This window comes from Mauremys reevesii, linkage group 11 (genome assembly GCF_016161935.1).
Source record: "Mauremys reevesii isolate NIE-2019 linkage group 11, ASM1616193v1, whole genome shotgun sequence".
NCBI classification, from domain to species: Eukaryota; Metazoa; Chordata; order Testudines; family Geoemydidae; genus Mauremys; species Mauremys reevesii.
Window position 1 is genome coordinate 14,943,853 of NC_052633.1, and position 20,828 is coordinate 14,964,680.

The window sequence follows — 20,828 nt, forward strand, 5'->3', positions numbered from 1 at the left end:
CTGTGGCTGCACAAAAATAAAAATATTAGCTAATCAAGTCAGAACAAATAAAACACAGAGCTTCAATAACTGGACAAATTCCTACGCAGAGGTGGCCAATGTCCCACCAATATTAGTGAGAGTGGATTGCCACTGAGTTAATTATCTGCATGGGAATAGACCCCCTTTCCTTTCCAGGATTAATGGATTTTGTATTTTATGTTTTATAGGAAGAACATGTTCAAATGACAATGGAAGAGGAAGGATGACCCAGTAGTTAGGGCATTAGCCTAGAGCCTGGGCAACCTGGATTCATTTTTCTGTGCTGCTACTAACATCCTTTGTGAGCTTGGACAAGTCACATAGCCTCTCTTTGCTCAACTCTCCACCAATAAAGATAACAGCACTTCCTGCCTCACAGATGTGTTCTGTGGATAAAAATGGAGAGGTGCTCAGATACTGCAGTGATGGGGGCCATCTGAGTACAGCAGAACCTCAGAGTTACGAACACCTCGGGAATGGAGGTTGTTCATAACTCAGAACAAAACATTATGGTTGTTCTTTCAAAGGTTTACAACTGAACATTGACTTAATACAGCTTTGAAACTTTACTATGCAGAAGAAAATACTGCTCTCCCTGTATTATTTTTAGTTGTTGACATTTAACACAGTACTGTACTGTATTTGCTTTTTTTGTTTTTGTCTCTGCTGCTGCCCGTTTGCGTATTTCCAGTTCCAAATTAGGTGTTTGGGTGACTGGTCAGTTCATAACTCTGGGGTTCTACTGTACCAATGACCAATGGAAGGCTTAAATTTTTTCTGCACGTGGCTAAAAGGGAGGCAGCAGCTGTCTATGCTTGATTCCTGCCCTTCCCACCCTAAGGCAGGAAAACTTCTCATTAGTAAGAGTGCCAGCCTGTTAAGACTGAGGTGTCTTGTATAATTTTAGCAGCCCTTCTATAGGGAAATGCTCTTGTTCTATTGGTAGCCAATTCTGTTATTGTAAGAGGAGGGGGTCTTAGCTCTGATGGGGTGGCCATATGCTGATAGGAACAATTACAATCTTCCTATCTTTATGTCTCTTGCCATTTTAAATGGATACAGCACTTTTATCAACTTCCCAGAACTGTCAACCCCAAGTGCTCAAAAATCATCAGTCAAGTGCAAAAACAATCATGAGATTATTGTTAAAAAACTTTGATGATTTTTTAAGCCAAATTCTGGGTTCTTTTTCCTTGCCTTCTATTTCTTGGGCCTTTAGGGTTTCACTTGCTTCATTTTTTTCGAGCTTTTCCCTGAAATCATGTGGGTTAGAAATGAACTTTTTAAAAATAAGGCAAAAGCTGAGATTCTCATGCAATCTTTTGATTCCAGCAGAAGGGTCTTTCAGAAAACCACCAAATATTGTGAGACACAAAATGAAATCACAAGAGTTAGCAAGACTGACTTCCTGCCCTAAACTTCTGTGCAGTGTTCCTGTACACTGTTAAAAAGGTGCTGTGTCCCACCTTAGAAGTGGGGGCATGTCCTTTGTAAGAGAGTATAATAATAATCCTAAATAGGACAAAAAGAAGAAATAATGAGATATATAGAAAAAACAGAAATGGAAAGAGGGGATTAAGCAGATATTAATAAATTTAAAAAATAAAACTATCTCAGCCTCCTGACAGTCACACTCCAATGCGGTATTTGCTCATCGCTCTATCTGACACACCTTCTTTGACCGTATTCTCTGCGTGGCTGTTTGAGTGGTCAGGCAAGTCAGTGACCAGGGTGTGATGAGAGTGAGAATGTCTAGCACTCAGGCTCTCCATCTCCGTAGCGGTGTCAGAGCTCCCCCGTCTGGTGAACTTCCCTAGGATGAACACACAAAACAGATAGTTAGTTTGCAAGTCTAAGGAACGCGTGCAGGCTGGAAGTTGAGGTGTGGGAATGGGGATCATTGAGATTAGCAGAAGTCCAGATCTCACTTGAGCCAAAGTGGAAAATCCTTATTTAGGCTTTGTCTACACTAGCACTTTAATCGGTCAAGGATGTGAACACTGCCTCCCCCCCACACCACCACCCCCGACCGACATAAATTTGCCTGGCAAAAGTACTGGTGTGGACAGCGCGATGTCAGCAGGAGACGCTCTTCTGCTGATAAAGCTCATGCGCTCGTTGGAGGTGGTTTAATTATGCTGATGATGGGAGAGCTCTCTCCCGTGGTGGTACAGCTGTGCCGCTGTAAGGTCTATAGCGTAGACATAGCCTGAGCGTACATCTAATTACTCAAGCAAAACTCCCACTAATGCCAGGAGTAAGGCAGGGGAGGAGAGGGTCAGTCTCCTGGGACTGACTGGAAATATGTTTTGCCCAAGTCCTATTTAATTATTAGAAACAATCTGACCTAAACATACTCATGCAAGGTCAGCAGTCAGTACAACAATGAGCTTCACCTTAGAAGCTGGCAGAAAGACTATGCCATTTCTACAACAGGTGTGGCAATCCGCATTTCAGGGCAAAGGACATAACCAGCCACTAAGAGGGAGGGCTGTTTTCCAGTTCCAGAGAGTGATGGAGAAATAAAAAGCCTCCGTTTCCACTCTGCTATTCTTGGAACATTCTGGGGCAGAACAATTAATCAGAATACAGGGTTGCAATATTAATCCTTTCCCATCAGTCACCTAGTATGGCAGTTTGCCATCCTCCTCTCTCAATGCTGCGCCGGTCCTCTCCAATCCCAGAAAAGCTGCCAAAGGAGAATGTGCTGCGAGTGGGTGACACATCCAAATGATCCTCGTGGAGCAGAAAGGGCACTCCCATCCTTCGCTGCCGTTTTTTCCCAGTGTGGTGGAAAGGAATAGAACCCTTGCGCTCACGCTCTCGATCCTCTTTGCGACTCTTAAACTGCAGAAGGAAGAGGGGGGGGCGTTAGAGCCAGACAGAGGCTACAGGGATTTCGCTACAGTTAGAGGAGAAGGACACAAACAGATGAAGGACAAGCATGCAGAGCCCAATCCTACATTCCCCCACTCTAGCCCTTTGTCCACGATGGGTATCTACACTTCAGCACCACCCACATTTAAGGACCGCACCAGTGCACCACATGTTGGGAGGGCAGGGCCGGCTCCAGCCTAGGGCGGCACATGCTAAGGGGTGGCATTCCATCCATTTTTGGGGTGGCAGCGTCCAGGTGGCTTTTTTTTTTTTTCTTCCCCTTTCCTGCTTCGGCAGTTCGGGCGGCGGCAGTCTGGCCGCCATTTTTTTTTTTTTTTTTTTTTGCTTGGGGCAGCAAAAAAGCTAGAGCCGGCCCTGTGGGAGGGCAACCACATTTTGCTATGGGAAATGCTACAGTGGTGACTTATCTCCCTTGACATCTGTCTCAACCCATCTCTCCAGTTTTATAATTTCAAAAATTTCATTATTACTGTTGTTGGACCTATATTTATTTTCTTTTCCCATTTCTCTCCCTTTTTTTTTGCACTGGATCCCCTTGTTTGATTAATCTGTTTAATTTTTTATATTATGCATCTTAATTTGTTTGTATAACCTTCAACAGCATGGCAAGGGCCTTCCTGGGATAGTGCTTTACAGATTTAGACTCAGATCCAGCACAGATCTATTGAAACTGATGGAGCTCCTCTGATTAATGTAATTTGAGGATCTGGTTGCAAACTACCACCACTTAGGGAAAACTCCCATTGATTTCAATAATGCTTGATATGAGTACAGATTACAGCACTGGGCCCATAGAGTAAATATTAATACATACATGTATCTACCATACATGGATACATAACATGTCCATCAGAAAAAAACAAATGTGCACCTTAGGTTCAACCTAAATATAGACTCAGTGTAAGCTTTTAACAGTTGTATACATGGTATGCGTTTTGGCATTGGATTGTAGGTAAAGCAAAAACACATTACTGTGCTACTCACCTTCTTAAAGATGTTCATTCCCAGGTCTGTGGAGAGATCTGGCACAGCTAGCCTGCGCAGGTTGGTGAGTGACACCTTAGCAAAGGCCTCAGTGCTTAGTGATTTTTCCTCCTCATTGCACTTCATTGTGAGATCCTTCACTCCCCAAAAGAAGAAAAACATACACAAATAGAAATAGCAAGTAAGCAACTAAATCAGGGGTGGCCAACCTGAGCCTGAGAAGGAGCCAGGGGCGGCTCTAGGCATTTTGCCGCCCCAAGCATGGCAGGCAGACTGCCTTCGGCGGCTTGCCCCCGCAGAGGGTCCTGCACAGGGCCAGCGGACCCTCCGCAGGCAAGCCGCCGAAGGCAGCCTGCCTGCCACCCTCGCGGCGACCGGCAGAGCGCCCCCCGTGGCTTGCCGCCCCAAGCACGCGCTTGGCGTGCTGGTGCCTGGAGCTGTCCCTGGAAGGAACCAGAATTTACCAATGTACATTGCCAAAGAGCCACAGTAATACGTCAGCAGCCCCCCATCAGCTTCCCCCCACTCCCAGCACCTCCCACCCACCGGCAGCTCCGCCAATCAGCGCCTTCCCCTCCCTCCCCGCACCTCCCGATCAGCTGTTGTGTGACATGCAGGAGGCTCTGGGGGACAGGGGGAGGAGTGAGGGCACGGCAGGCTCAGGGGAAGGGGCGGGAAGGGGTAGAGTGGGAGCAGGGCCTATGGCAGAGCCAGAGGTTGAGCAGTGAGCACCTCCAAGCACATTGGAAAGTTGGCACATGTAGCTCCAGCCCTGGAGTTGGTGCCTATATAAGGAGCTGCATATTAACTTCTGAAGAGCCGCATGTGTCTCCAGAGCCACAGGTTGGCCACCCCTGAACTAAATCATCTACTTCAGTCCCATCCAAGGACAGCTCCAAAGGAGAAGAATCTTAATTCCATCAGACAAAACTCCACTCTCACATTTTAGGGTTAAATATATTTAGAGATTCAGAGATGGATGATTAGTTCAAATAGTTTATCATTTAAAATGAAAACATTTTGCCACCACAAAAAACATCAATGGCAGGAAGCAGTGCACTGGACTGGGAGTCAGGAGACATGCAGTCTACTCCTAGCTAGGACACTAGCATAGTGTATGAGCTTGGGCAGGTTGTTTCACCAGTATACAGCTGTGGATAATTATAATTATCTTCCCTTATAAAGTGCTTTGAAATCTATGACTAAAAAATGCTGTATAAGAAGCGAGTGTTACTTTCATGAAATATACCAATAACATCCAAAATACATTAATGCAAGGGTTCTCAAACTGTGGGACAGGACACTTTCAGCGGGTCATGAGGCTATTATATGGGGGGTTACTATATGGGCCTCTACCTCAAACTCCGTTTTGCATCTAACATTTATAATGGTGTTAAATATATAAAAAAGTGTTTTTAATTTATAAGAGGGGGTCGCACTCAGAAGCTTGCTATGTGAAAGGAGTCACCAGTACAAAAGTTTGAGAACCACTGCATTAATGTTTCCGAGTTAGCGTGTGGATTGTGATGAGCAGCATTGTCACAACCCTCTCCTTCTAAATAACGTTAAGAATTACTTGGTTTGTACAAATACATACATTTTTATCATTGTATTAAATGTTTTTTGTAGGCTCAGGCTTCTTTAAATGAATAAAAAACAAAGCTGATGTTTGCCATGAGCATTCTTAATTCCAGCAATGGTGCTCTGGGATATCTTTACTTGTGTATCTTTACTTACTGCTACCCCTTTATTTTTTTAAAAGCCTCAGGCCTCAAAACATCCTAGGCATCCAAACCCCTTGGTGGACTGGAAACTCAGCAGGTTTCTCTCTTGAGCCTGAGCTGCTATAGCTATATGATGGTAAAGAAGGAGGTGCAGGAGGTGGCATCCTTCAAGGGAAACATAAAGCCTGGTCCTGTCCACTTGTGGTCAATAAAGATTGTTTGGCACTTGTCACGGGAGCGGGGCTGTTAGCTCCTGTGACATAATCAAATCCCATGCGGGTAATTCCATTCTGCCTGCCTACATATCACCCTATTGTTTCAACTGGAGAGGCTAGTCTCTTCATTCCCCCACCAGAACTAGTGTGTAATGCTGCTGTATGATGTTAAAAGAAATCCTGCTGGTCACTCCAGAGGTGGTTGCACTTCAGTGGGGGGTGAAGTGATTTCTATACAGTAACAGGTTCAGGTCCTGGCTACTTTAGGCCCAGTCCTACACACACATAGGCATGTGTGTAACTTTACTCATGTGATTGATCCCACTGAAGTCAGTGGAACTATTCACATTAGTAGAGTCACGCGTGTGTTTAAGTGTTTGCAGGACTGGGCCCTTGAGATCCTTTTCTCTTCATATTGTTTTCCAGCTTTAAAGATCCCTGTAACCCCTACAGTTTTATGCCCCGAGTAGGGCATTCTCGCTTGCCAGCCTTCCACTGAGTAACTCACTCCCCACACCCCCATGTGATAAAAACCAGGGCACTTTGTAGCAGGGCTTTGCAGCGGAGCCTGGAGCTGGAGCATGGAGCAGCTCCGGAGCAGTGGAGCTGCAGGTTTTTGCCCGGAGCTGGAGCGGAGCCGGAGCACAGCTCCAAAGCCTTGCTTTGTAGAGCTCATGTGTTAATACAGGTTCGAGGGAGTCGCCTAAGGAGAGAGCTCTTTTTCAGGGAGAGAGTTATTACAGTACAACTGACATTTGGCCAAATTGGACACATGGAGTTTTGCATGTGCTCTTAAAACCGTCTGCAAAATTGACTGCAGATTACAAGTGGCACATGACAGAGTAAATCCAATAAAAAGGTAATCAGGGCTTGGTTCTGGTGCTGGGCACTCTGAACTCCTATTAACATCAGTAGCAGCTGAGGGCAATCAGCAGTTTCCAGGATCAGGCTCTTGAATTACAAAGTGCTTGGGGATCCTTGTGGATGGAAGGCACTACACAAATTTAACTCAGGGTTATCATCACTGTGAGTTAGTGATGAAATCACTGTATTATTTGTATTGGGGTAGCAAAAAGGACCCATCAAAAATCAGGTCCCTACTGTGCTAGGCACTGTACAAACACACAGTCATGGCCCCTGCGCTGAAGAGCTCACAATCACCTATTCAAACAAACCACTCTATGTGAATTGAGTTACACAGTCAGCTTTACTATATAGTATGGGATATGGCCTATTTTAAGAAATTAGTCTAATGTTCTGGTTGAAGACTAGTTAAAAATGTGGTTACCATCATAGCAGATCATTTGATCAAGATGTGGCTAATAAGAAAACCCACAAAATTGTTTAGAGGCTGTTCCTATATATCTTTTCTCCTATTGCCCTGCATCGGCCGGGCTGTTTAGCTACCAATTCATTAGTATTTCTATCAGCTTCTGAGTATTACACTTGTAATGGTAATTTAAACCCAAGAGTTTCATCTAGTCATTGCAGTTTTGCTGTTTTTAGGTTTAAGTTTTTGCTCTTAGCTCCTGCAGTGTTATTGCAAAGCTGTACAGTTTTGAAAGCCCTCAAGGTTTTCATTTCCTAATTCCATCCCTATGCTAGATTCACTGCATACAGGTGCACTAAAGATTTTTCCTTACATTGAAATACATGTTGATTACACCACCTACTAGAGGCAGGGAGAAGGTATTTGTTTTATTCATACGCCTTCATTCATTTGCCATTCTGCTTTGCAACAGGGAACAGGGTATGTCATTCACTGCTTGCTACATGAAATATTAAATATATCCTTCAGTCCGCTAAAGTCTGAACTGAGATTTTCTCTCTAGATAAATAACAGTATAACCAGTTGATCAGAACAAGTTTGCTGTGATATGCACCAGAATTATATTTTAAATAGTATTTCACATACAAATGGTCTGTGTGACAGACATGCTAAGGCTTAGGAAGGTGGAAGAGGTTACATGGCAACCCCACATCTTTTCTATACACTCTGCATTTCATCACTAAACCTACTTACTTGCCTGTTCCTGAGCTGATTTCTGTGCAGTTCTTTCTTTTGCCATGTCTAACATCAGTTAATGATAACAAAAGGACCAGATGATAGAGAAGAAGACCAACGTATCATAAAACACAGTGCTCTCACTTTAAAAGTGTGGGTCTCCCCTATATTGCAGCAAGAAGCCCTAATGAGAGGCCATGAACTCAGAACCAATTTAGGGGAGACATTGTGAATTTGCACTGTCTGAGCATGGATGCCCAATACTTTATTCTGAAATCCTGATTTTCTATTGGAAAAGAATAACTTGGGTTAAATAAAAGCAGAGGAAGAATGCAACTTGATGGGGCTCCTGCTATAAACGTAAGAAATATACTGCTAGCCTGCTTTTTCAGCTTAGCACCATGACTCACTCACTAGTTAATGATTTCTTAGCCCACAGACCCTTCCTGAGAGAGAAAGAAATGCCAAGTAGGCAGAAAAACAGAGAAGAACATAACTTCTTCCCTCTCTGTGCCTCAGAAGCCTAAACCCATCACAACTGCCTCAGTTACTGACATACTCATGCATAATATGTTTACTTGGGGAATATTAATCAGCCACTAGATGTCGCTATGTGCTGTATAGCAGTGGTTTTCAACCTCCAGTCCGCAGACCCTAGGGGTCTGCAGACTATGTCTAAGATTTCCAAAGGGTCTGCACCTCCATTTGAAATGTTTTAGGGGTCCGCAAATGAAAAAAGGTTGAAAACCACTGCTGTATAGAGCTCCAGACAGGGCGTGGTCCCTGGTGAATAAGGGAGACAAAGCTGAAACTCCAGCTGTGTGGAAGTTGTAGCTGCTTTGTTTATTAAACACCTTCATTTTAAGAGGGACTCCGATTCCATGTAGCATGACAAAATGTATGAAACTCTGATGAGAGTCACCTTTAGCAATCTAGTCTAACCTTGAAAAAAACCTGCTGTTCTGGATGGAACCCTCACATCAATGACCAAAAGACACCCTCCCAACATACTCCCACCCCCAAAAAACAACCAACCAGCAAAGTAAAATACATTTACATTTAACTGTGAATAACCATATGGATTTAACAAAGATGGTAATAAAGAACAACAGAGTAAAGGGTTCTCCTGTAGGAGAAAAAGTACTTAAAAACCAGGTAGGATCTGAAAATGTGAAGCTGGGAGAGGCAGATCTTGCTACATTGCCAGGGGATCTCCTGTCATGTACAGAAACACTGATTCCAGACCTCCAGTGTGAAGTCTAGCTGATGCAAATAACACATCCATCCACACTGCTGCTGTGCTGAGAACCTTTGAACAACAACTTTATTATTGCACTAGCATTCGGAAAATTACAAGCACAACAGCAAGTGGTTACTTTAAGCAGCTGCAAGGGGCGGGGGGAGTGTAAATATGAAAGCACAGCACTACAGAAACAGTAACAGGTCCCAATCTATTATGATGTTTGATGGACACTCTGAAAAGTCTTTACTTTGCTGTGCTCCAACCGCACTGTGTGCTGTTTGCTGCAACGTTTTAAAGAAGATGATCTTGTGTCTTGAGTCTTGTTTTTTGTTTCAAGGAGAGTGCTGTACTGAGACTGTGATACGTATTCTTTTGGTTTCTCTTGGGATAACAATAGTATAGTATAGTATCAGAGGGGTAGCCATGTTAGTCTGGATCAGTATGGTATATAGTTAAATCAGGCCTGAATGCTGAATTCCAGTGCAATAAGACTATCTATGCAATCCACATATGGACATTTCCGATGTTACAAGTGACTTCCCCACAGTTCATGATATAATTAAAACCAAAGTGCTGAATCACTATTAATCCTGCCATGACTGTAAACAGTTACCAAGCTTACTTTTAAATGATGGTCTCTTACCTGAGTTTTGTGGGTGTTCACCAGAGAGGGTGCTGCTGCTACCATGGAACTGCTGCGGGGCCTGGGCAGGTGCATGGTCTCTGGCTCAGGTGGCTTCTCTGGCTTCTCCTCCAGCATATGTCTCAGTCTTTGTAGATAATACATCAGAGACCACTGTGTACCCTCCTCAGACCAGTGTGCCTGCAGCAGACAGCGCAGTACTGCCACATCAAAATAGGTGGCATAGCGAGACTTTTGGCAAGGTGGGATCACCAATGATACCCTGTTCCAAATAATAAAAGGAGAAGCATTAGAAATCAGCTAGGGCTAATACTTTCCCTAGAGGTGCAGAGTTCTGCCTAAAGGTTCCTTCCAGAAAGACACTTATGGCAGGTCTATGCTGCAATAAAAAGCCCACGGAACAGAGTCTCAGAGCCCGGGTCAGCTGACTTGGGCTCACAGGACTAAAAATTGCAGGGCAGATGTTCAGGCTCAGGCTGGAGCCTCCCCACTTGCCAGGTTACAGGGCCCAGGCTCCAGCCCAAGCCCAAATGTCAACACTTCAGTTGAATTTTATAGTCCCAGAGCCCGAGCCCTGCAAGACTGAGTCAGCTGACTCACGCCAGCTGACCCACGCCAGCTGTGGCCCTTTTATTGCTGTGTAGACATACCCTGGATGTTTGCTTTTTCATCATTCCCTCTAGGGCACCACCTAATTAGTCTTCCTCTTGTAGACGGAAACTATTGCTGTGCTACCCTCCAGTTTGGTGAACAGAAGTCACCCCAGAGACCAACACTAATGATGCTCCATTAACGGCCACTAGGAAATGGTTATAGACTGAGAAAGAGACAGAAGTTGTCACTCGCCACAGAGACTCAATTGCACTAACAACAACTGACAGGCTTAAAATCCACCAGCTCATTAAAGACAGAGTCTTAAGGCCTCTTCCACTCTCCTCGCATCTGCAGAACTCTAAGCTACTTTCCAGTTACCAGGATGCTTAAGTAACTGATTCTGTTTGGGCTGACAGAGAGGTTTGAATCCAGGGATAAAGCACTGGTTCAGGAAAGCATCCTTGCTCAAGAAAGCACTTAAGCATATGCTTAACTTTAAGCCCCCAGTGAGACTCAAGCACATGTTTAGTTGAGCATGTGCTTAGATGTCTTCTTGAATAGAGATTTGTTCCTAAATCAGGTCCTAAAAGCACAGGTCTTTAGCACTTGTGATCAATGACTAAATCCTTGAGCAGGAATCAGTAGCAGACTCAAACCCCTGCTGGTCAGGCTCTAGTGGGAGGACATGTAAAATGTGAAGGAGCAGGTTACACAGTCAGGTGTTACTAAAAGAAATGGCACCGTGCTGGGGATGCCCAGTAAAATAATCACTTAAACTAATTGAAATGGATCTGGTGGCTCCCATGTGACTAAGTGCTACTGCTATATAAGATGACCTTCCTTTTTGCCCCTCGGTACTATAAAACATGGTATTTCACCTTCCCCTATAAGTTTCCTGGCTGCTTTTGGTGGGGTCACTTCCTGAAGGTTCTTTTGATATAGTTTTTAGTGTGAAACATCCCTGGTATTTTTGTTTCCAGACTTGAATGTACTGGACAGAGAGAAAAGAATGAACTATTGAGTCTCAAAGGACAAGCCCTGGTTCTTCCACTAAGTTGCTGTTATCCATGAATTCTCACTCACACACATGCAAGGTTCTTTTTTCAGTAAAACCATCAGAAAGTATTAAATTATATTGTTGTTATCTTCTCAACACCCAGCCTAATATTGAGCAGCCACAATCCACTGACTTCAGTGGGACTGTGCTAGTGCTTAAAGTTACATACACACTTCAGTGCTTTGCTGGATTACAGCCTAATTGGATACAAGACACGTGACAGAGTTAGGTTGCTGGTGTGTCCTGATAGGCTGACCAATATTGTCTCATTGTTTCCTTGTACTCCCTATGCAGTCTGTCTGTATCCATCTGTTGTCTCTTGTCTTATAGTAGAGTTGTCTAAATTAACAGTTAGTTCACTGCAAGCTGGGGTGTGAATCTATCCCACACTAGCCTGCTGCAGGCAAGCTGCCCATGGGGGCTCTGCTGATGCGTATTAACAGTTTGTTAATGCACTTTGATCTAGTCCAGGGCTAGAACTGTTAATGTGCATCAGCAGGGTCCACAGGGACGGTCAGTCTGTGGCAGGCTAGTGCAGGATAGATTCAAAGCCAACCTTGCTGCAAACTAAATATTCATGTAGACAAGCCCTTAGATTGTAAGCTGTTTGGGACAGTCAGTGTCTTTTTGTTCTGTTTGTACAGCACCTAGCACAACAGGGTCCCAGTCCATGACTGGGGTGCTGAGGCTCTATCATAATACAAATAATAATAAAAATAATATAAGCCAATTTGAGCATTCAAATGCAGGTTTTTTAAAGGCACTGACTTTTGAAAACTAGACCTTACGTATTGGCATATATTGCTATATTCAGTCTACAGTTCAAATGTTTCCACTAATGCTGCAGTCAAGATAAAATGTGGGGTGATTTAAAAAGAAGACCTTAAATAAAAGAACAAAAAGAAAACCGTGATAATTTAAAAACACCTTTCCCACAGACTGGCATCAGGGCTCCCATCATACACCCTTCTCCAAAGATTGCAAAGAGAGAAACGAGTGAAATGCGTATGTGGAGAAAAGAAAAGGACCAAGACTGGATCAGAAGGACAGCCTGGACAAAGGGTTGCTGCACCACTCCAGCAGCATCCCAGAAAAAGAATTATCCCAAAGAAAAATAAAATCTGCCTGCCAATATCTCCCAGACCAGCTCAGCTGCACTGACCAGCAAGCACAGAGGATGAACCCAGGACTCTGCCTATACCCACCCCCTTGTAGAAAGGAATAAGGTTATGCATCTTTCTCTGCTTATTCCTCCGCAATCAGACCCCAGGTCTGGGGAGCCCTTACTGGAGTGTAAGGGGGATCTGTATTAACTCATATTCCCTTATGTGAGCATGAACTCCAGTTCACAATCTAGCCCAAAAGAAGGATTGTTCTTCTGAAATATTTATCATTCAAGCCCTGCTTGCAAAGTCTATTTCCAAGGCAGAGACTGACAGCCAGCTGCAGAATAAATGGCTGGGGTTTTACTACTGCAACAGTTCCACTGAAATGAAGAACTTCACTGAATGGAGCGGGGATATTTATCCAGGATTGAGGCTTGCTGAATGAGTTACCAAGAAAACAGAATTTAAAATCGTTTGCTATGCGTTGAATTAAACCCTGTGGCCATTTAATCAGGTACTTGTTAACAGATACAGTAATTGCAGGGTGAGTGGGTGGCATATTTTGTCCAGCCATGGGCCCAAGGACAAAGAAATACTGTGGCTGTTGATAACAGGAGTAAATAACATTTGTTTCTGAATTGTCTGTTGCTTGGCAACCAAAACTCCCTGTTCAGTTTTAATTGATCAATGAGTTCTCCAAATGAGGAGACATTAGTGACGCTCTCTACAAAGCTTGTCGAAAGCTTCATCTCCATAGCAACCACCAGACTGAGCTGGATGAACTGATCACCTGATTCAGTCTTCTAAAAGGTCGCCTGCTCCCTTACTTTTTATGGGTGCATATATGCACACTGAACAATGGCGTACATGAGGAACAGTTTACATTAGTAAGACAATACTCAGAAGTAACAGATGACTTAGTTTTCCCAGGTAACATTAATACAATGAAATAAAACCCCAGAATTTATACAGGACCTGACACAAAACCCACTGAAGTCAACAGAAAGACTTCCAACTAGATCAGGTCCGTAAAGAATGTTTTTACCCATTGAAGCAGGTGACAAGATATATCAATAACACGTATTTTGAGAAAATAGTCGGCAGTTGTTTTTGGAATCAGAGAAATTTTGGAACAGAGATAAAACGTTACAGTAGTGAAGCAAATTCTGAAACTCTTGAGTGTTTTTGTTTGAAATTTTCCAGTGCAACTGAACATGAGGGCCAACATTTTTAAAAATAGGAGCCTAAGAAAAATATGGTCAGATTTTCAAAAGTGCTGAGTATTCACAAACCCTAATGGGAGCCCGAATCTGGCTGTACCTTTATCTCCCCCAGATACGAATTAAGGAGGTTAAATTTAGCTCCTGCATTTTAAAATCTTTGCCTAAGCCCTTCAAGGCTGGCTGAGAAGAGATTTGAGTAGTTGTTCTTTTGCCTCCCTGCCAGCCAGCCTGCAGTAAGTGAACTGAACAGCTGTATGTGAAGAAGGGGAAATGGAGGTAGTGGCCAAGCAGCACTAAAAGAGAGAAGAGGTACAGAAATACTCTGCCACACAGGGAAAGAGAATTGCCCAGAGGGCAGCCAAGACAGACCAAGCCCCAGAGGACATGCCCAACCAAGGAGCAATGAACCTAAAGATTTGTGGGGGGGTTTTTAAATCATTAAACTCCAATATATAAAAGGGCCTTGTCCTCTGCTCTGTCCCCATTGCTCTATAGTTGCTATCCTAACGGGCCAGCTGGGCAGTCCTGTAAATTAGATGGAATAAAGTCAGTGTGACAACCACCATCTCAGATGACACAACGGCAACTGAACGGAGGACCTCCAGAGCTAAAAGCATGAGCTGTTAAGAGTTTGAGCTGAAGAGACAAGGCTCTTTAGTTGGGACTGTAAGATTTATATACTTTGGGAATTGGGCAGAGGGGACCTGTAACACACATTCCCCAGAAAGTGAAACCAACATAGCTTTCTGCAGGATTCTGTACCTGGAAAGCGGAGGTCCTCTGTCTTGGGATGTTTGGGATGACACACTTCCATCAAAGGAGTTTCCCCGATGACAGCCTGAAACAGTGGCCCTGGGAGGCACAGCATCTGGCTGGGCTGTTTCACACACCACCTGAAGTCCCTTAGGATATTTTCAGTATAGAGAAATAAGTTTAAAAACGGATTTGGATCTTCCACATTAGCCTTCTTACTATGATCAGTACTTATATAATAGTATTATTTATACTAAGATAGCATTGAGGGGACTCGATCAGGATTGGGGCTCCAATGTCCTAGGCACTGTGCAAACACATGGTTTTCATTCCAGACAGTGTACAAGCTAAGGCCCCAGTCCTATAAACTATTCCACCTGGGCAGACCCTTAAACCTGCATGGAGTTCCATTGACTTCAATGGAAAGTTATTTGTTGCTTTCAAGATCAGGGCCTAATGCAAGATAAGACATCACAAGTGATGATATGTTGTTGTTATTATTATTAATAATATGGGGGAAGAGAGGGCAGAGGATAACAGCAATTTGAACATGCAGTAATTTAGGCTGGATAGTGCACACTTTGATGGCTCCAAATCATCCAAAAAGGTGTGTTTATTTAAATGAAAATGGAGGACACTGGCCCTCTCTTCATAGCTCTGCCATGTGTCTTTACAATATTGATGATGGCTTGTTTTCGCCTTATATATAGGTTCTGTAAGCTTTATATTGTTCCTTTGCCCTGGGCCCCAATCTCGTTCTTTGCAGGAGGTAAGCCTTGGAAATGATAAAACCAATTATAAAACACACAATTCAATAAAAGCATTAAGAGGCTTTGGAGACCTGCATAGTAATTGCAAATTTCATTCCAAAATTCCCTTCAAAAGACCCCTTCTCCACCCCATCAATTAAAAAAAAAAATATTATCTCCCCACAGCTCCCCACTCTTGCTTGTCTAGCCACAGGCCCACCTCTGTGTGTCCAGTGTCCAGATTAGGGGATTCACAAGCCAGGCTTTGATTGCTAGTAGGAGAACTTCTCTTGGCTGGGATAAAAATAAAAAGAGAAATTTTAAAAATGTAATGCTCATGTTGTATTAATAAAACAAATAAGCTATTTGCTATTATAAAAAATGGCATCCCCCTCACTGTAACATTACTAGACGTTAGCTACACCTGTTGGAAATTATAGCTGGTTGGCAATTTTCTGTTGATTTGGGGGGGGGGGGGCGGGGAGGGGGCACAGGAAGCGCAGTTACCACAAAATCAAAATTTCCTGGGGGAACTGCTGTCTCTTGCAAAATAATTTTGGTTTGTTGAGCTGAACTGAAACATTTCATTCCAAGATAGTTTGACATTAAATTGCATCTGTCTAGTGTGCCACAGTGACTCAAGGGCGGTGTAGTTCAGGTGCTTCATGCTCCAGTTCTCTCCTGGGTTGGGCTCCTTGGCCAGACTACTACTACCAGGATGCACTTCGGTCTCCTCTCTGACGGAGCCACATGACGCATGAGAGTTTATGTTGTATCTTGGGAGAGGCAGTCTTGCCAAGGAGTGCAGCCCATAGATAAGAATGGGGGCATGAAGCATCTTAACTACCACTCCCATGAGGAACCATGGCAGATACAACTTAATGTCAGACTGACTCAATATGAAATGTTTTGACATTTCCAAATTAGAATTTTTGACTTCATGAAAAATTTCAGTATTTTTACTGTTCATCCCAATTCAGGATGAAAACAACTGTCAACATGTTGCAATTTTCCATGGGATTAAAAAAAAAATCCAATGTTTGCTCAACTCCATGGGGAATGTTTTCAAAATGTAACATTTTATATGTCAGAATCAACCACTGAAGTCATGTTAGGGCCTGAACCAAAGCCCACTGAAATCAGTGGAAAGAGACTCTCATTGATCTCAGTGGACTTTGGATCAGACCCTTTCAGGAAGATACTGAGCTGAGATTTTGTGTTGCACCTCCAAGATGAAAAAAAACTTAACAGGATATAAGTGAGGACAAAGGCCCAGATCTTATAAGGTATTTAGGGACTTAACTTCAATTTATTTCAATACCTGCATATACCCCTACATATACCCTGAAATCAATTGGAGTTACGAGCTTACGTACTTTTGAGGATCTGGGCTCAAAAGACATACAAGGAACCATAAGGAGCTGATTCGTATCTCATTTATGCAGATGTAAATAAGGAGCAACTGCACTGAAGCATGCGAGATCAGATCAAGATCCTACGTCATCATCTTGGCCAGGCCTTTTGAAACAATACCATGTTATTATAATACTACAAAATCAGGATTTGGGTTAGGAAGAGCATCTGTATCATTGACTATCCCTTTGCTACCAATAGTATGTGGCTGCTAGCCTCTGTATTTTCCTCATCAGCATCAAGCTGTTGCCAAACACTGTCTCTACTTCTTCTTAGAAACGTGTACATGGAAACAGATGTGTGAAATTGACAGGAAATGATCTAGCTTCCTTCTAAATGTATGCAAATATTGATGGCATTGAGGGAAAGAGTCTTAAAATATTGTCCAAGGGTTCAAATTATTCCTGTAATTTTAGCATATTCCACAGAGATAAAATCTACAGGAAATATTAAAGGATTTATTTTAATCTAAGGGCAATTTAAAATGTATGGTTCAATTCCTCAGCTGGTGTAGCTCCGCTAAAGTAAACAGAATACCAGTTTAGGATGTAGTATGAGACTTTTTTTCTTTTTCTCTCATATATAGGAAGCCTGTATGATTAGGCATCTGAGATTAAGTCAGCTGGCATTACAGTAGATACATGGCAGTACATGAGAAGTAGTATCAATACAGGTTTGACACGTCTATCATACACATTTACTTCCAAAGGCTTGTCTACACACAGAAATTGTACCAGTTTAAATAAAGGTGTGATGTTAAACTGATTTAGTTAAACAAATGCAGGTTAAATGTATATAAAACAGATTTAAACCAATGTAAGAGTGTCCACACACAAAGCTGTATTGATTTAATCAAGATGGATTAAAATTGTGCCTTTAGTTAAACTGGTGCAACTTGTATGGGTAGGCCAGGACTAAGAGTAGAGAGACTAAAAATTGGGTAACCATAGCAATAAATCTGATTGAATTGATTTTGATCCTGGTGTAAATGGTGCAGCTCCCATTGAAGTTAATGGGAGACTCATCTTATTATGTCAGGATGATTTTGGCCCATTAGTTTTAATGGGAATTGTACTGAGGGCTTCTCTACATTCAGCAGTTGTACCAGTTTAATGAAACAGGTTAAATTTAGTTAAAATCGGTGCCATTTCTGCATGTAGACTTGGCCATGAAGAGGGGTTTATTTTGGTAAGGCACAAAAATAGAACAAAAACACAGGACTGTACACAGATCCTGCATGCATGGCAAATGGGGCTCAGATAACCGTACCACAAGGAAGAGACTTTCTGATGCTTAACATCTGTGACTGCACAGCAAAGTCACGCACCTGTAATAATGTTCCTGATTGGCTTTACCAGAGCAGTGAAAGCAGAAACCTCAGGCTGCCGGTGCTCCCACATGGGCTGCCAAATAACAAGGCCACTGGCCAGCCGAAAAGTCAGGTCAGACTCCTAGAAAGACACAATGGGATCATCATACCATATATGGATTAGTCAGGCTGTCACAGAAGAGCATCGTTTTCGGTGTGTGCTGACTGTCCCTTCTACTGCGACATGGACCTTGAAAGCAACAACAACGATCACATGCTGCTTGTGTGAAATAAGTCAAAAGGTCACTACTGTAATTATTCAAAGAAAGCATAAATACCTACCCAAGTAATAAAGCAACATGGAATTCTCAGTACAAAGCTAAGTAAAGAGCCTTTGTGCCCAAACCATAGTTACACTGATCAAAACCTGTTTTTCCAGGATCTCTGCTACTACTGAAAAACCTACCCACCATTGCAGCAAAATCCTTTGTACTCATAATTCTGCTTATTGCTTTAGATCATTTAGTATGTAAATCTTTCCTTTAGGCTCCCTTTTCCTACAATGCATGCCTGCACAAAATGAGCCCAAAATAATAATAATGATAAAAATATTTATTTAGGAAATATGAACATTTTTACAAATTATTACATATGCCAACATATAATGGTCCTATTACTACTATTCATTTTTAATTTAAACACCAAAATCGTTATGCTGCAAAGATTTATGCATGTGTGTAACTTTACTCATGTGAATAGCCCTATTGATGTCAATGGAAGTATCTACATGAGTAAAGTTACACATGCAGGTAAATCTTTGCAGGACCAGGGCCCAAGCATGCATGTACATAAACTAAGTGTCTCCATGATTTGACTGCTGGAAATATTGTCCTTCCTCACCTTTTCCCTTCCCTACTTTTTGTTATTCCCCTCCCATCACATCTAAAATGAGTTTGTGACCTCTTTGGGGGCAGCTAGCATGCCTTTTGTATTTGTATGACAGAGCACCCAGCAACGCTGTCAGGTGATGTAGAAATAAGCATAAGCAAGACATTGCTTCTCCCTGTGCTCTGTTAAGTTTTTGGTGCTGCACTGGCCCCGCTACACTGTAGTTATATAATTATGAACACAAAGTTAATGGTGTTATATCGGGATTAGATTTTGTCTTTGCTGTTCACTCTGAGACAGAGGTGAAATGTCGCTGTATCAGCCCTGGAAGAGCTTTGGGAAAAACTGGGACTCAAAGATTAGCAACCAGAAGAAATTTGTGCTACCCCTTTACCAGGTACCAGTAACTTTAGACTCAGGTGCTGGCTCAGTTCTGCTGACTGGTGCGTGTATGTGTCCATGAGTTGCTGACGCTCCATCCACTCCCCACCTGCTTGGTAAGGGGAGTGGGGAGTACCAGGCACACATCTCCACAACGCCTGAGTCAGAATGCAGAAAGGCCATGCCAGAGGGCTGGCCAAATCTTACTCCTCTGTGCAGGCCCTTTAGGGTCAGAATAATTAGTTACAACATGTGCTGAGAGAGTTCAGATGAGAAATGGGTGGCGAGCTTTATTTAGCAGCTATATGGTTAAACAGCCATTTTCTAATAACTTACTTTTTAGGAATGACTGATTGAGAAAAGCCAATATCACTTAAGAGGCTAGCCTTAAAACATTAAGGTGGAAAGGTAGACCTCCAGTGAAGCTAAGGGCAAGTGGCAGGAATCACAATGTGCAGTGAGATAACTCGTGATTACATAGTTCTACAAAGCTGGCTTATACATCATACAATAAAGAGAAAGACTTCAGCTGACAGGAAGCCTGCAGCTTACTTCTAGCATCAGAACAAAGAAGGCCTTAATTTGCGCGTGCCACTAAAACAATCACAGATCCTATTAATTAATTAGCATCAAAGCTATTAGTAATAACAATAACAAATCAGTGACAACCCTGCTTCTGGAATTACTGAGCAGACAGAAAGGCATTTCTTAACCATGAGCGTGAGTCAACCAGACTGAGCTAAATTCCACAATCCTTGCTCCAGCTCTGAACCAGTGAGGGGCTCATGTCCTCAGGACTCACTGATTTCAATGAGAGCTGCAGGTACTCAACACCTCTGATAATCAGGCCACTTATGTAGGTGCTAAATATAGATGCAGGTGCTTCACTTTGGATATTCTTGTCTTAGTGTCTGCCCAGTGCTATAACCCTTACTCATATCATTGGAATTACTTTTGATACTTTTACTCTAAAGTACTATAGTTTTAGTAAAAGATGGGTACACAACTGGTTGAAACACTGTACTCAAAGAGTAATAATCAATGGTTCACCCTCAATCTGGGGGGATGTTTCTAGTGGGACCCTGCAGAGGTCTGTCCTGGATCCAGTACTATTCAAAATTTCCAATAATGACTTGGTTAATGGAGTGGAGAGGATGCTTATAAAATTTGTAGATAACACCAATCTGGAAAGGGTTGTAAACGCTTTGGAGGACAGGATTAGAATACAAAATGCCTGTGACAAATTGGAGAATTTGAAATCAACAAGATGCAATTCAATAAAGACAAATGCAAAGTACTACATACAGGAAGGAAAAAATCAAATAAATAAATGCAAAATGGGGACTAACTGGCTAGGCAGTAGTATTGCTGAAAAGGATCTGGGGGTTACAGAGGATCACAAATTCATAATCAACAACGTGATGCAAGTGTGAAAAAGACTCATATTCTGAGGTGTATTAACAGGAGTGTCCTCTGCAAGAGCTGGGAGGTAACTGTCCCTCTCTGCTTGGCACTAATGAGGACTCGATGGGAATACTGTGCCCAGCTTGGGCACTACAATTTTAAAAAGATGTGGACGAAGAAGAGACAGTCCAGCAGAGAGCAACAAAAATGATCAAAAG

At 42.7% G+C, this 20,828-nt stretch overlaps 1 protein-coding gene across 4 annotated transcripts in view; it reads right to left on the minus strand.

The window, feature by feature from the left end:
* The window catches only part of UNC80 (unc-80 homolog, NALCN channel complex subunit), a 187,089-nt gene that overhangs the window by 145,975 nt on the left and 20,286 nt on the right, over positions 1-20,828 (minus strand). For all 4 annotated transcript variants that reach the window (XM_039494666.1, XM_039494664.1, XM_039494667.1 and 1 more), the window contains exons 5-11: positions 17,956-18,079; positions 15,436-15,509; positions 14,476-14,615; positions 9,734-9,995; positions 3,904-4,038; positions 2,646-2,868; positions 1,694-1,834 (exon numbers count right to left, since the gene is read on the minus strand). In XM_039494666.1, the coding sequence (XP_039350600.1) occupies positions 1,694-1,834; positions 2,646-2,868; positions 3,904-4,038; positions 9,734-9,995; positions 14,476-14,615; positions 15,436-15,509; positions 17,956-18,079 (1,099 nt within the window). The remainder of the gene's footprint in view (positions 1-1,693; positions 1,835-2,645; positions 2,869-3,903; positions 4,039-9,733; positions 9,996-14,475; positions 14,616-15,435; positions 15,510-17,955; positions 18,080-20,828) is intronic.